This window comes from Triplophysa rosa, linkage group LG13 (assembly GCF_024868665.1).
Source record: "Triplophysa rosa linkage group LG13, Trosa_1v2, whole genome shotgun sequence".
Lineage (NCBI taxonomy): Eukaryota > Metazoa > Chordata > Actinopteri > Cypriniformes > Nemacheilidae > Triplophysa > Triplophysa rosa.
Genome location: NC_079902.1, coordinates 8,619,941 through 8,636,314, shown reverse-complemented (window position 1 = coordinate 8,636,314; position 16,374 = coordinate 8,619,941). Strand labels below are relative to the sequence as shown.

Here is a 16,374-nt window from a genome sequence, read left to right as displayed (position 1 = left end):
TATTTCTATATAATCTCAGAGAAGATCAAAGCATCAATATGTCGTAATATTTATATAACTGCAGAAAACCACTCCAAGAGTCAAACAATATATTTTTGAAATTTAAATAATAATAATCGTTATTATTAGAAACAATTTAACCGAAATAGTAAATAATAACAATATATAATACTAATCATAATAACGAAAACAACAACAATATTAATAATAATATTATTATTTGTAAAAACAATGTATTTTTAATCTAAATAATAGTGATATTTATTATTATTATTGTAAAAACTATATTTTAATCTACATAATAATATTAGTAATAATAATAATAACTGCCTAAATAATAACTATTTAAGTGTGTGTTTAAGTACAATTATAATTTTGTTTCATTCTGTGAACAACTGACAACATTCCTTCCAAATTTCAAACAAAATTGTTGTTTGTTTATTTGCATTTATCTGCAGAAAATTGAAAAAGGAAAAACTGATCAAAAAACAGATGCAATGCATTTGGATCTTGAATACTAAGAAAACAAGTTCATATTCATTTTAAACGATCCAGGACTGATGTTTCATGCTTCTTGCTATGCGGCCAGTCTTTCACATGGTCTTTGGTGACTTTATGTCGCTCCTGAAGTTTGTCTCTGTTAAAATTCAATACACACTGGACTGGGATTGCCACAATACATGTAGAAATGCTGTTTAAAGGCTAAACTTGAGTGGATTGGTTATTGCTTGAATGACTGCTAGTTGGTACATTTGTACTAGTCGACTATTTTCCCAGAAAAGGAATGAAAGTAAGATCTCCACTGCCAGATTCACAAAAGTGAAAAAGGTTATGCTGTGTCAGCCTCTGGCTATTTGATCAGAGTAAAAATGACCAATCGGTGTCCACAGCACCGCTACTATGCTTCATTTTCCAGCAGGGTTGTTGTGAAATGTAGGTCGTGATGTAATGCCTTTGTGGGATTTCTAAATCTAAAACGCACATTCCAACAAATCAGCAATAACGCATTGCCAAAAGCCAGTTTTACAAAACCTGGAGTTTTGCTGATGAAATGTGGCACTGTGCCATTTATCCTCACACATTATTACTCACAGCCCAGATAAAAGATTAACTCTCTGCGAGTTTTGTAACTCTGAGCGCAAACATACCGTTTGAATCCTTAACAAAGTGAACATTTGGCACAATGAAATATAAAGCACACAGTCTGCTGGGCTTTCAGCCGGTCTGTGTTTAAAGATCGTGACTGGTTCACCTTAAGATGTCTTCTTCTTCTCTGGAAGCGCAGGAGCTCCTTGTGTTGGCGTGCGATAAAGTTGACAGCGGCGTACTCCAGCAGGGCAGAGAAGACGAAGAGTAGGCACACAGCCATCCAAATGTCAATGGCTTTCACATAGGACACCTGCAGCAGGGCAAAATCAACAGAGAAGTGTGAGTCACCGCCTGGCTTGACGTTCACGCGTTGAGTCATTCGCTTAGCTCAAGTGCTTAAAACTTTCCAGTCGAGAAAGTTGTAAAATATGCCCTATTATAAGGAAGAATACCCAAGAAACACTTTCATCTAAAACCCAATGAACTGGAAGGACTGTCGTACGCAGCCTGACATAAGGATCAAAGCTGTAATGAATAAAATATGTCAATTTTGAGAATTGAAGCTTTGCAGCAAAGCTAGTAAGTCTTTCCGCAACAACTTTTCAAGCAGAGGGTCGGTCTCGGCGCGCTTGAAGTGTTCTCGGGGACATGCATTCAGAGGTTCTTCTTTGGCCCTGAAAAGAGCACGGCTGTTGGCCCTAACGCTCAGATGAGACTCACTTTATTTGACAGGCCAGTGACCAAAGTGGTGGTGTGGAGTTTAGGTGGCATTACAGCAGCATGGTTCAGAAAGCACTGCTGAAATGATTGTAGAGCACTGGGGTGAGACAGTGGTGTCTATAGACTCTATTCTGAGCCAACCGTTCGTATATATACTGTATGTCTGGAGCATGTTCACCGACCACCAATACACAGTTACAACAAAAACATTGGTTATAATAAAAAAAATTGTGAATGTGGCTCAACAAAATGTTTAGGTCTTATTATTAACATTAAATGTGGGTACTTGTTCGTAACTAGCATGTGAGAACTTTCAGAGTGAAGTAACAGCACATTTTCATGATCATTATTGCGTCTGCTAAATATCTCCTATGTCAGAAGTGATATCCTGCTGTAATCTGAACATCTGTGTGTGTGTCTGTTGGCCAGCCATTATGCATGTAAATTATGATCAACAGGATTGTCAAACTCCAGCAATATCTTGTTTGCATAATACATGCGTATGCTGTATCTCATCATAACACAGCATGCAGGATCTCGAAATCCTCGTTCACAATGCACAGTGCACACAGGAGGCGGAATCAGCAAATACAAAGGTCAAGGTCATAGGAAGTAGGCACACAGAGATTAATAAATGATGGATACAATTTCGGTTCTGTTATGAAATACAGTGCTCAAAGTAATTATGTCAACAGCCACATACACACACACACACACACACACGCACGCACGCGCACGCACGCACACACGCAAGGCTTTGGTTGACTATCCCCGTGGGGACAGTCCATAGGCGTAATGTTTTTATACTGTACAAACTGTATATTCTATCCCCTATCCCTAACCCTATCCCTAAACCTAAAGATCATAGAACACTTTTTGCATTTTTAGATTAGTAAAAAACATTGTTCTGTACAATTTATTAGCTTTTTTGCCCCTGGGGACCTCAATTTTGGACACGCGCACACACACACACACACACACACACACACACACACACACACACACACACACAAAATGCACCATCATGCCATACAAAATAGATCTGTATATTAAATTACATTAATATACAATAGATAATTATTTTTTAAATCATAAAAAACACAAGTGTATTGCAGACAAGACTATAGAGTAGTTTCTGAGATTTCTTCATTTATTCTGCAATTTTTCTCATGACAAACTCACATCAAATTTGTTAAATAAACAATGGTAGTTTTTAAAAATGATATTAAAGTAAATATGTAATTTATTACAATAATTACACATTTCAATGCAATTATTATAATAAATAATAATAAATAAATTACTTTTTTTATTTTTGACAGTATCAACCCGTAACAGTTAATTTATTTGACATGTTTTATTTATCCCAGTATTTGTGTATTATCATGGAGCCATTATTTTGCTAGGACTGATATGCATGTATAAAGAACATTCCATAACAGTTAATGAGGTTTTATTTTAGTAATGACATCATTCATGTAGATGGCTGCCCACAGTGGTTGATGATAATATTTTTGATACAGTTTACATAGTCACGGCCCCTATATACTGTAGATTAACCTTCAATGACATAATAGGAGTTTTCCATTTTTATGAGGAATTACATTTTCCTTGATCTTTTCATACAAACGTGATTAAATATTTTTCTTTATGTCTAGAACGTTGTGGCAGAAACAACATGTTTCTTAATAAATAGTAGTTGTGACAACAAACTGTGTATTTTGTGTACTCTTAATGAAGAACAAAGCTTGCCAGTATACACTCATGAGCTGACAGGCTTGACTGATTAAACTACATCCCCATCATTCTCTGTGGCATCATGGGAATAATAAAAACCATAAATCATCAATTATACAGCCGATGCACATCCTTTGCTCTGTATTTTGTTGCAGTGGTGCTAAAAAGCTGAAATTGCCCAGTGCGTCATTTTAGCACTTGAACGCACATCATGGCGTAATAACCGCTTCCAAGCTCATAAATGCAAACTTCCCAGGAGGACTTGCACATTATTCAGTGTTCAGAAACTTGGCCCGCCCAGTCACACAGGAGATCCTATTCTTCCAAAACCTCAGAAGAGCTACAGAAAACAAACCTGCAGATATTTGGTCAAACCTGTGTGAAGTTTTTGACTGCGTTTAACACCTGCTGCTCTGCATACCCTTAAGGATCCAGCATTCACAAGCAGCTGAGGTTTTTTTTCCTGATCAGAGCCCCTGATCAGTCTGAATTCAACAGTTTGTGCTGTGCATTTCAGGGCAGATGTTTTGTAAATCTGTCACAATGCGATACGGGGCTTTGCAAAGGTGATGTTTTTGAGAGATAGTGCTGTTAAGAATCTGACAGCAATGACTTGACGTCAAACCAGAAGCCTGCAGCAAAGTGCTGTTACTCATCTCATGTTTACACATAAAAAGGGAGAGAAACTTCATATGAGTGGTTTAGGCAAAGTTCTGAAAAGACAGCATACACTTTTATTAGGGAAACTGTTTTATTTGCAACATAAAAAAGGATCACCATAAAAAGTGATTAGACGTCCCAATTAACCAGGACAGCCTTAGTTTCATGAGGTGTGTCCAGGTGTCCTGACAAACCTTTAAAATGTAAATATGTCCTGATTTTAGCTGTTGGGCTCATTGACTTTTATACAATTGACTTTTATACAAATCATTGAGATTTATACAAGTAGCAAACTTTATTGCTATAAATTCATTTCTGTAGAATGTAAATAGGATGTTTACGGTCAGAATCCTAATGCCGAATTAATCACAGCGAAGCTGTGGCTCCAAAAAATGTGGAGCCGGAAGAAAAGGCATTTATTTTGCACTAGGTGGGACACCAGAGTTAATATACTGTATAAGGATATATACACTGTAGTTACTTTCTGTCCATTTGTGTGTGTTGGCGAGCACCCTCGCGCATGGCTTTACCGTAGGGGTGATACATTATTTTTAAAAAGCCTGTTGAGATAAAGTTGGTGGCCACAAATTTCCAGGTTATAGTATTTCATAGGGGAGGAGGATGTTTGTGCAATGTGAAAGCAAGTAGGGTGCAGGCCAGCATGACCATACAGGTAAACAGCAAAAATGAAATTTTACACAAAATCAGCGTATTGTAATAAAAGATTAAAACCAACTGACCTTTGGAAGAGAAGCTCTAGATCCTGAACTCTGGGTGGTCATGGTCAGCACAGTAGTGATGCCCAAGCCAACGCGAGCAGGGGCGGCGTCCATGTTGATCCAGAAAGACACCCAAGACAAAATGACGATCAAGAGGCTGGGAATGTACATCTGGATCAGATAATAACCCATCTGTCTCTCCAGGTGGAAACGGGCCTCTATGCAGGTGAACTTCCCTGAAACAGAAAATGTACACGGTTTTCATTGTTGCCTGTCTGGGAAGTGACTGCACATCGGCACACACAAATGTCATGTTTTTTAGTGCTTTGCCATTGCAGATTTATTAACACAAGCCATAGTACTTGACTTTCGACACTGTAAATAGACAGCATTTGATTATTTGGTTATTTAAATTTGATTGTTTGGTTTTTAACAATACATAAGCGGAATAACCATATTTTAATATATAAAAGAGAATAAGAAACAACACCCAAAATGCATTATAAAAATCATGCTAAAACATTATATTAATATACATTGTATCCAAACACATGTGATACACAATGAGTAAGATGATGGCAATAGGAAAATAGCAAATGTCACATGTTGTGCTATATAAAGAGTACAGCTGAACTCAAAATGTCTGAGTCAAGGTCCATTTCTCTTTCTCTCTTTGTGCAACTAAACAGAGCTTTTATAGTTATACAGCATAAGCCTCTATGTTATTTCTCTATCCAACACAAAATTATGTATTGACTCTGATGATGGTGTTTATAAATATAAAGACATGAAAGGTAAATACTAGTTTTAACAACAAACAGAAGTATTGACTCAAAGCACAATTTAAACAAAGAGCAAGAGCATTCTTTGAATTACAATCCTTGCTGATTGCAAACAGCCAAGCGAAAAACAACACAGACGCCACTGACCGGCATTTAAATAGAAAATACATCCAGTGGCTGGTTTTTCCCAAGAGATATGGAGAGTGCAATTGGACGTGGAAGACAAACTTAAAAGGGGATGGACTGCAGAGCTTAGGCTACAAATCAAAATAGATTGCCGCTAATAAATCGGAGAAAACGACACTTTAATTTCCGGGTAATGCTTGACTGGAGAGCAGCAGAGCTGATGCATTCGGCGCGGGGCTGGACGTCCAGTGCTTGTGTTAGAAGAACATGTCTATGCCAAATAGAGCATAGAGCGAGAGAGAGAGAGAGAGAGAGAGAGAATGATTAGAGATTTACAGCATCCCAAGAGCCTTCAATGCATTTCGATATGCACAAAAGGGAGGTTAGAGGTGATGTGCAAAGTAAGCAGGGCAATGAAATAGCTGCAGTCATGTGAGATGCACCTCAGATAGAGGAAGAAAGAAAAAAAAGAGAGAGAATGTCAGATTAAATATTAGATTTTATTATGAAACACTATCTATTGTTTACTTCGAACGTTCTATTCTATTTACTTCTAATAAGTAAATAAGGACAAAATTAATGTTTAGATAAACCATTCTTAATATTTAGATAAACCATTCTTTTACTGTAACAATATCCTTGATGACAGCTATAACAGAAAAATATATTCAACAACACCATCTTTACAAACCATCCACATTATCCTAATAATTATTATTATTATTAAAGAAAAAATACAGAAAATCTGCCCCAACTGTCCCTTCTGCTTTGCCGTGCTTCCATTTTTGATCTGCACTGTAAAACTTTTCCCTGTAAATTTACAGTAAAATACTGGCAGCTGGGTTGCCAGCCACATTCTGTATTTTTACAGAACCACAACTGTAAACAATATTTACAGTATTGTACTGTAGTTGCCAGATACAGTATCATGCTGTACTTTTATTTTTTTACAGTGTGTACTGTAAATCTTTTCACTCTCAATTTACATTCTGGCAGCTGGGTTTCCAGCAAATTACTGTATTTTTACAGAACTATGACTGTATTAAGTACTGTATTATAATGTTATGCCACTTAATTTTACAATATTACAACGTGTTATATATTGCAATACATTTTATTTCTACACAGAATATCATTTTCCTTAAAACATGAAAAATGTTACTTTTATTTTCATATCAGTAGTCTCAAATGGAAATAGAAAACAATAGTCTTAGAATATAGAATGTTTATTTCTGATGCAAAGGCCAGAAAATTTCCTTATATAAACATTTTGGCTGAAATGTCAGCTGTTCGAAATAAATTTACTTAACAGTTAACAGAACCGTTAACAATTAACAGAACATTAACAATCAAGTGCTCTCAATGAGTTAAGGCATTGTATAAACATGTTGGTAGGAATGCCAGCTGTACTTTTGTATTGCAATTAACAGTTAACAGCACATCATTAACAATGCAGGAACCTTACTTCCTTCTATAGTCCAATTACAGTGGATAGTGGACGTGTCTAAACAAAATTCCATTTGAAGTCTGTAAGTTTTCTCAGAAGAGAGGAAACCTGTGGGTTCACAGTAGTGTTCTTTTTTTGCACAACTTGGCCAGTCTTCTTTGAAGTCACTTTCCCCTTCTTGGCTTTAGATCCACGCTCCGGGTTGATGTCGAGAAAGCGTCTACAAGGCTGAAAACAAACAAAAATTATTATTATGTTTATGCCTATTTCTATATAGCTCTCTCTCTCTCAACCAGATGTCTTTCAAGAATTTGTTTGGATATAGTTATCACACCAAAATTGCAATTTTATTTTATACTACACAGTCATCGCACTTCACTGACAAAATGTGGATCGAACAAAACTTTCCATTTTGTCTTTGTTAACTATATTCTGCTAGAAAAATAAATCACATACTTTGTGTACTCTCAGGTGCTCAACCAAGGCTGCATAACATGAATGCAAGTTATGCATAAAATCTTGTTATTTTACACAGTTATTTTGGAAAACAAAATGTTTATTAAGTAATAGTGCAATTGAATTGTAATATTTGGCATAAACAATTGTTAACTGGGGAAGATCAACATTCTGTAAAAAAAAGCTTTCTGTTCAAAATTGAAATTTGAAATACTAAAATGGTTTTGGTGTAATTTTTTATATTTCATGTCCTGAAAAATGTATTTTTAAATTTTCTGAAGGACATTACAAAATAAATGTTAACTAAAATAATAATAATATTTATATTATTATTAATGGCAATATCATTTAACAAAACAATAACAATTTACACCAGTTGTCATTTTCAGAGGTTTACACCCAACTGACTTTAAATGAATGGTGTTGCCTTACTAAACTGAATGTTTCTATCTATTGTAATAGTTGTGTATGAGTCTCTTGGTTGTCCTTAATGTATAAAGATGAATCTCAACAACATCATACTGTTAATACTGGACATGAATCAAATATCCAGAAATGCTGAAAAAGCAAAGATTCTGGACCTGGATGATTTTTCTGAAAGCCAGTGGACAGATAAATGACTCAGGACAAACAAGAAACCCTTAAACAACTATAACAAAACATAAAAACTGTCATTCATTGTTATTATACAGTATTAAGAATCAGGGGTGTGTAAACTTTTGCACTGGGCTATTTTTAGAAATTCTGTTATTATTTTTTGGTGTGAACTATATGTTAACATTTCTGAAATAACTTTCTCAGGGCAGGACTCCATTAAAATCCTGCAGCCCCTCAATTACCGACTGAATTACAGATGATGGGAGAATGTGCTTTGCCTGCAATTTGAGATAAAACAGTGCCATATTCTTCCAAAAAAGCGATTCATTTGCGTTATCTGGCAATAGTGCAATATCCAACTGCTCTTCACCATCACCACAATACATAAACGAATCAGACAGTGCATTTGAGTCTTCAGCCACATTGCATACCTCACTGTGTGGCCTCTGCACTGAAAAGTTCAAATTTAGTATATTATGAGTTGTGGTGATAGCTGGATATACTGTATGTGAGGTCAGTGTCGACTTGATGCAAAAGAAAAGCTTTTATTACACTTAAATGGGCAAGGCACTCTGGTGCCTTCTTTGATATGAGACTTCAGGTGTAAAATTAAGTTTTTCAAATCACTACATCTTTCCTGACAGACACCAATGTCACAGACTAATAGTAAGCATTACCTATTAATTGCTCAGCAGACGTATTTGTGTCCCTCTTTTTGTGATCCCTGAATATATGAGCCTTAAAAGCAGCAAACCTTTTTAATCTTCTAGGGCAACCAGGAATACCACATTTAAAATTAGCATTAGGAACATGGCTATGTATTTTCATGTGCTGGCAGTATGAGAACTGACACCACATCATTTTTGTGAACATGTGAATTATAACTGTAAGGCTATGTATGATGAACTTACGTTAGCACTCGATCTTCATCGGATGACTCAGCCTGAAATAAAAAATGAATCGAAAATCAAACGCAGGTCGTGCGAATGGCATGATAAATGTTTACCTTTCAAAAGATATATCAAAGTTAATTGGGGAACAGTTGAGAACAGACTGAACTATTCACTCGGGTTTTAACCTACGGGTAACGTTACAGGCTAAGCTAAGTTGAATCACAACGCGCCGACAGACAGCAACATACAGCACGTTTCGGGCATTATAATTTCGATTTCTTATGTTCAATCGTCAAAAACGACAGGATTAACACACCGATCCAAAAAATCTTGATTAACGTAACGCTATCGTTCCCAAAATCAGTCCACTCCTGCTAACAGTTGAGAAATGCAATCGAATAAAACAACAGTGTCTTACCGTGTCAATGCTCAGTCCAACAATTATCCATCTGCTACCAACTTCATTTCTCTTGAAAAATGTATTCTCCCCGTCTTCTTGCGGCATTATCCTCATTTTTTTGCCGCGTCGGTAGTGTCTCAAAGTTGTAATGTCAAAGGCAGATATGGATTAAAAACTTTACTCGCTGCTCAAACTTTAAAAAATTTAAATTCACGACGAAACGACTAGCATGTCTTCATACAGTATGTAACGTTGTGCTTATGTTGCTCATATGAATATCCCACTAACAAATTAAGTGCTTCAGTGGCACTAGCTCTGCTCACATTTTAAAGAAATTGAGCGCGAAGGAAATCAATCCCACAATGCAATGCATTTACAGCCTGATACTGTATTAGGAATTTTGCGTGCTGAAAACAGAAAAATACTGTACATTTACAGCCATTCTGTTAAATATACAGTCTGATACTGTTTTATAAAAATACAGTACAATACTGTTAGAAATTGCCTGTAAATTTACAGTAAAGTTTTACAGTGTGAACAAGTCTGGCCTTCAGCATTTTTCCAGTTTATCTGGAGTGTAACAAATTCCGACTGTTGACGTTGACAGAACAGGTGGTATTTAACTCAATCGAAAGTTCATGAAGAAGAATCAAAGCAGAGCTATAGTGTCTGTCCTTTAGCTGAACCTGTGTCAAACCAAGTCATTTGTAACAATGTATCCTCTCGAACAGTTTGTCAGTGTTTTGTGTGTGTGTACATTATCTGCTCAGCTGAACAGACAGTACAGCACAGGAAGAATACGACACAAGAGAAAACGGCTCTAACCTGTGTTATAGTGCTTGGTACAGTAACGTAGATCCTTCTCTTCTTTCATGATAAACTGAGGTAACGTCAGTCCATCTGCTACTTGCACAGCTCCCTTTTCATCCCACTCGAATATGAGATCGTTCATCGTGTAGCCGACTAGAGGAGGAGAGATAAAACATCTGAATTGAAGTGATGTTCTGGAGGAACACAAAGGGTTTAAAGGGATAGTTCAACAAAGAAATCATCCTCGAGTCATTCACAATGTGTATATGACTTGTTCTTCTGTGGAACACAAAAGAAGATATTTAGAGAAATGTCTCCGTTTTGTGTCCAGACAATGGAAGTCAATGGGTGCCAGTGTTTTTAAAGGCATTGAGTTTGGAATGACATGAGAGTGGGTAAATGACAGAATTTTACTTTTGGGTTGAACTATCCCTTTAATTTGTGCAGGAACAAGCCAGATCCTACAGAGCCCCGAAAGGACGTGGTGGTGAAAAAATATGAGACTGGAGAGAAAAAGCATTGCGTTCCCCCAAAACTGTTTTATGTTCCCTCACACAGATATTCATGTTCCCCAGAGAATATTTTGCGTTCTCTTGCAAACACGAGGGAACGCAGAACTTTTGTGATAGAACGCAAAATATTTATGGGGGAATAAAACTTTTTTGAGAGAGAACGCAGAAGTTTTGAAAGGGAACGCAAAAGCTTTGAAATAAATTTTTCGCTCCCTTCTCATAAATTTTCCAAAACCTTGTCCCTTTTGGGGCTCCATAAGATCCAGATACATTGAAAAATGTACATTTACAGTCAATATACTGTATATATAGAAAAAAGGGTCATTCTATGTTTATTTTACAATTTCACATTTAGACATGACATATTCTTATTAAATCATGTGTAATATTAATACAGTCGACAAAAAATGTGCAATGTCCAATAACAAAAAACAGTCTAAATTAAATGTTGACAACAGTAATGCAAAATTGTATTTACATGAAAACAGCTGTTGACACTAAAAGTGTGCTGACAACTTTGTACATTTTTTGTGGGAGTGTTGTAATATTACATTGGGCCATAGCACTCGCTAACAATATCGCCTGGGGTGGGGGGTTATTACCAGCTTCTGTCCCAGGACCTCATAACCCCAATTAAGCACCACATACACTGCTAAAAATAAAGGTTCTTAACAAAGTTGCCATAGAAGAACCTTTTTGGTTCCACAAAGTACCATTAAGTCAACGGTTCTTTAAAGAACCATCTTTTTCTCACCACAAAGAACCTTTTATGAAACAGAAAGGTTCTTCGGATATTAAAGGTTCTTTATGGAACCATTTAGACATAAAAGGGTTTTCTACGGCATTGTGAAGCACCTTTTATTTTTCTCACCAAACGCTTTAGTCAAACAAAAGTACCCCAGTTTTCCCGAAATATGTTTTCATTGGGCAAATATGAGAATTCAAGGGAACAACAGAGATGTATAATGGCGGCCTGCACTGGAAGCACCTCCCTGCTGACTGCTGAATCAACTCTCTTAAATCAGCATGCTCTTCATCTCCTCACGCTAGCCAGTACAACATCCATCTCTGCACCACTGAATAAATCCTCTCCATCTGCTTGAAAGGATCAGGGCATACTTACAACTCTCCAACTGCATTATACAGGTCTGCACATCCATAGGGAAATTCTTCAGGTCCATGGGGCAGGCCAGAATCAGTGTTATTCTAAAAAAAAAAACAAGATCCACAATCAGCATCAAATACACAATAAGACTTTTCTTGAATGTTCCTTATTTTTCAAGCAGTTAATATGTTAAAAACCAAGACATGCAATCGAGCTCTATTAAACCTATGACTATGAACTGAATTATTTTTCTCCCTTAACAGATCCTAAAACTAGATAAAGAAACTCGCTGTGAAGCCCCGGCCGAGCAGATCTCACTCAAGGCTATATTAACATCAGTATCAGAGGATAGTGGTTATTTACCCAAATTTTTCAATCTCACTGTGCACTCTTGCTGGTGCAATTTAAAGCGAGTTCAGGGCTGAGACCAAACTGATCTGAAGGGTTCATTTGATAGTGTCAAGTTAAGAGATGTGGCCTTCCTTACACACTCTCCACAAAGTAATTCACTAACTCCAGCCTTCTACCGCTAGAATCATAAAACAGCTTACTGTATATGATAAAGCCATTTGACGAAGGGTTATACAACATCCCCAGGTCATTGTGTATTGAGCATATTTACATTTTTTTTTGTAATAAGAGCCATGTTTTATGTTAAATGTATAAGATAATTATATAATTTTAGTAACACTCTATTTGTTGACAATTGTAAATGCGTACGCTAACATAAAATGACAAAAAATGACTTTTACAGCATTTATTAATCTTAGTTTATGTTAATTATCCTAATTATAATATTTGTATCATTGTTAATTATCCTAATGATAATCATTTTTAAAGAAAAAAATACTGAAAATCTGCCACATCTGTCACCTCTGTTTTGGCATCGATATTATAATCTTTTATATTTTTAAACAAGCTGCCACATAAATATAAGTATAGGTTTTAAGGCAAATGTCCAATTGCATATATGCTTTTATTTAAAATAAATATAAATTCTGTCACCATTTACTCACCCTCAAGTTGTGTTTTGTTTTTGTTTTGTTAAACACAAAAAAAGATATATTGAAGAATATGGGAAACTAAACCGTTCTGGGGCACCATTGAATACCATTGTAGTTTTTGTCCCAATGGAAGTCAATAGCACCCCAGAACTGTTTGGTTGCAAACATTCTTCTAAATATCTCCTTTTGTGTCCAAATTTAGACCGTCTTGGAACAACTAGGGGGTGAGTAAATGATGACAGAATATTTGGGTGAACTGTCCCTTTAAATGATAGGTAAACACATTAACATGCACCATTCAGGTACCATTTGTCACACCTTTGTTGGCGCCTGTCTTTTATATGTTGCAATATGATATTAGATTTTTTTATATTTATTATAAGACAACAACTATAAATTATAAATACACAAATTATGATTTGTCAGACAAAAAACAACGTTTTTCTATATTAGTAGTTCTCTAGTCTCTTGACTAATTGTTTTGTGTTTTTTAACTGTTGTACAGTTTTATTTAGCATGGAAGCCTATAAGAGGTTGTAGTAGGTTAGTGTAATAGGGGCATGTTGTCACAAAAGTTAAACAATGAAAATGTTTATTGTTTAAAAAAACAATTAAAAATACTAATTCTGTCAATAAGATCATAAGATATCCCTAAAGGCTGTGAAAACCCAGCGATTCAGTGATTTTCGACACAAAATCACATGCTACCTAATGTAAAGAACATGCTGTGAAATATATAAGCTTAAATATAAGCAATAAGTTACCTACAATAAACTTCATTTTTTTGTGAAAAATAATAAAACATATTAAAATATAATTTTATAAATGAAAATTTAAGTACTGTATCTCCAAATCGCATTCAAATCATGTAACACACATATCTCTTTTTGGTCACGTTTATGGTTATAACTTCTTTCCTGCTTCTAATTTCATAATTAGATTATTAATTATTATTAATTTCACAAACCTAGCCTAAGAAATATTCACTTGCAACAACTTGAACATATTGCATAAGGTATTCATCATATAAATAAACTTGATTTTTAATATCACCTTATACTGTACAAGACATTCCCATTTTTTGAAATCCTCAAAAGCTTGTTGTCAGTGGTGACCTCGTGGAAATTGGCGCCCTTTTCATTGGCAAAGAACAGATCCGGTTTCCAAATGGAGTCCAACATAGAGGGATCAAGGTCGAGGGAGTCATCGGGATATTCGCTGTAGGCCAGCCGAGGGTCATTCCACTGCTGTCTCAGGAAAATGTTCACTCTGTAATCCTGTGGCGCACAAAGACAGCCATGTCAATACATCAGAGCGGATCCGCCGCTAACATCAGAAGCCTGGACATGTGTTATCTATTTCATTCTTTGTTTATTTAGCCTGTGTCCTTAAACTCAGTCCAGGTAAATTAAGCTCCGTATCACCACATATTTTGCTGGAGGTAATTGTTACAGCATAGACAGAGCAGAAGCCATAAAGCGGCGGCATTTCGCACCAACACTTCACCATAATTGTCGATTTCTCTCCAAAACAGGCATGCAGTTATATCATTTCAGGGAGACCATTAAACTGTCTGGGCTGTAATGTACCTCGGTATGACTTGGGATGATCCGCACAGGAGAAAATATAGTGGATGACCTTTGCATTGGCAATCAGCTACAACATGCAAGGACATTTCAGGGCAATTATCTTAATGTAAGGTGACCGGACCGCCCCCAGAATTTTAAAACATTTTGATGGAGGTGAATCATGCGCATCGGGTTATTGGATTTGCCTCTCGGAGAGCCCAGCCACCACGGCACGAAAAAGAACAAGTCCCATCGATTTTGCTATGTCAATATTTCACTCTTATGATAAACAACCCACGGTCATTTTGGAAGGAAAATGAACCCTGCAAAGACAACAGAGCAATAAATTGCGGCTTCATTAGCGATGGTGTTATCTCACCATTACTCAGGTTATGTAAACGCTTCCATTCTCATCAGCGAATGTAGGTTTAAATGCCGCACAAATCATGAATATTGCAAAATTAGTAAACCGTCTTTTGTCTAATGCTATTATCTCACATCCATCATTACAAGCAAACTTGTATCCCAAACAGAACCCTGAAGTCAAATGGCACCCTTCAAAAATACAGCTAGTTTCCGACAGAACGATTTTGCAAACAAGCAAGGAGTGGGCACACATTCATCAGCGCACACACTCGTGTTTTTTTCTGATTTGATTTCTCTAGGCTAAGGAGAGTGATTTATGGCAACAACCCACTCATAATGCGATTCAAGCCCAAGGCCAGATTCTTTCCTGGCGGTGACATATTAGAAAAAGTTTGGAGTCTCGCACGACTCTAGCGCGCCCAACTCTGCTAACAAATGACGGACTCCTGAATTTACACGATGGCTCTCTTACCTCCTGAAGAAAATGAAAGAGCCAGCGAGCTAATTAAATAGCCACTCGCATTTCCCTCGGGCCTTATACCTTTGAAAAAGGGTAAACAATTAGGACAGCGAACCGCCGGGGGAACCGCCGGTCCAAGCGGTGGCCGGAGCCGGTCACATCATTACTGGATTAAACATGGTTCTCGGCTGTCCTATAAGCACTAAAGATTTATCGATATTGCTGGCTTTACCTGCTCCTTCCCTGCATCTGGACGGAGCCTGCTCAGTGTGAACAAGAGCACAAAACTCAGATCAATTCCACTGGTTATGGAGGAAAGAAAAAGTGCATTTGTTCTGCTTGAGGGAGTTCTGAATGCTGCTGAAGTTTGGGACCTGCTCTGGAAATGTTGGTGGCTTTGCCAGTGTTCAAACATTTTTTAGTGTGCCTGAAGGCTCGGAAATGCATGATTTACAACAGAGTGTGGCAGGGATGACTTATTTTTGTATGTAGACCCCTTTTCTGTTTTTTTTGTGGGCGGAGCTTAGGTGGAGGCAGAAATATCCCCCTGACCACATTACTAGGTAGCACGTTTTGTTTGCTTGCTTTTTGACAATGACTAGAAAAAAATCGGATTAAATTTTAACATGTAAGGTCACTCACTGTCTAGCACCATGATTGTTTTTGAAAAAGTTAACTTTAACGCAAGGAACCTGGCCGACCTGTATACACACACCAGGGAGAGCTGACAGGATTACATTTACATTTATCAGACGCTTTTATCCAAAGCGACGTACAAAGGGGGAAACAATACAAGCAATTTGTGCAACAAAAGAACAACAATGCATAGGTGCAGTAAAAACTGGTCTCAGTCACCCTATCACAGTATACGCTGGTATACCTCCAGTTAAGTGGCGACATCTACACTTACCAGACAGAGAAAC

General features: G+C 36.8%; 1 protein-coding gene and 1 long non-coding RNA gene across 4 annotated transcripts in view; both read right to left on the bottom strand.

Moving 5' to 3' along the window:
• glra1 (glycine receptor, alpha 1) overlaps window positions 1–16,374 on the bottom strand; it is a 55,068-nt gene that overhangs the window by 12,004 nt on the left and 26,690 nt on the right. For all 3 annotated transcript variants that reach the window (XM_057349713.1, XM_057349714.1, XM_057349715.1), the window contains 5 exons: window positions 14,111–14,334; window positions 12,072–12,154; window positions 10,452–10,589; window positions 4,947–5,161; window positions 1,253–1,399 (listed from right to left, as the gene is read on the bottom strand). In XM_057349713.1, the coding sequence (XP_057205696.1) occupies window positions 1,253–1,399; window positions 4,947–5,161; window positions 10,452–10,589; window positions 12,072–12,154; window positions 14,111–14,334 (807 nt within the window). The remainder of the gene's footprint in view (window positions 1–1,252; window positions 1,400–4,946; window positions 5,162–10,451; window positions 10,590–12,071; window positions 12,155–14,110; window positions 14,335–16,374) is intronic.
• Window positions 7,128–9,869, bottom strand: LOC130563912 (uncharacterized). Its single transcript, XR_008964176.1, has 3 exons — window positions 9,645–9,869; window positions 9,245–9,276; window positions 7,128–7,508 (listed from the first exon to the last, which is right to left on the bottom strand). It is a non-coding gene; the product is annotated as an uncharacterized LOC130563912 (long non-coding RNA).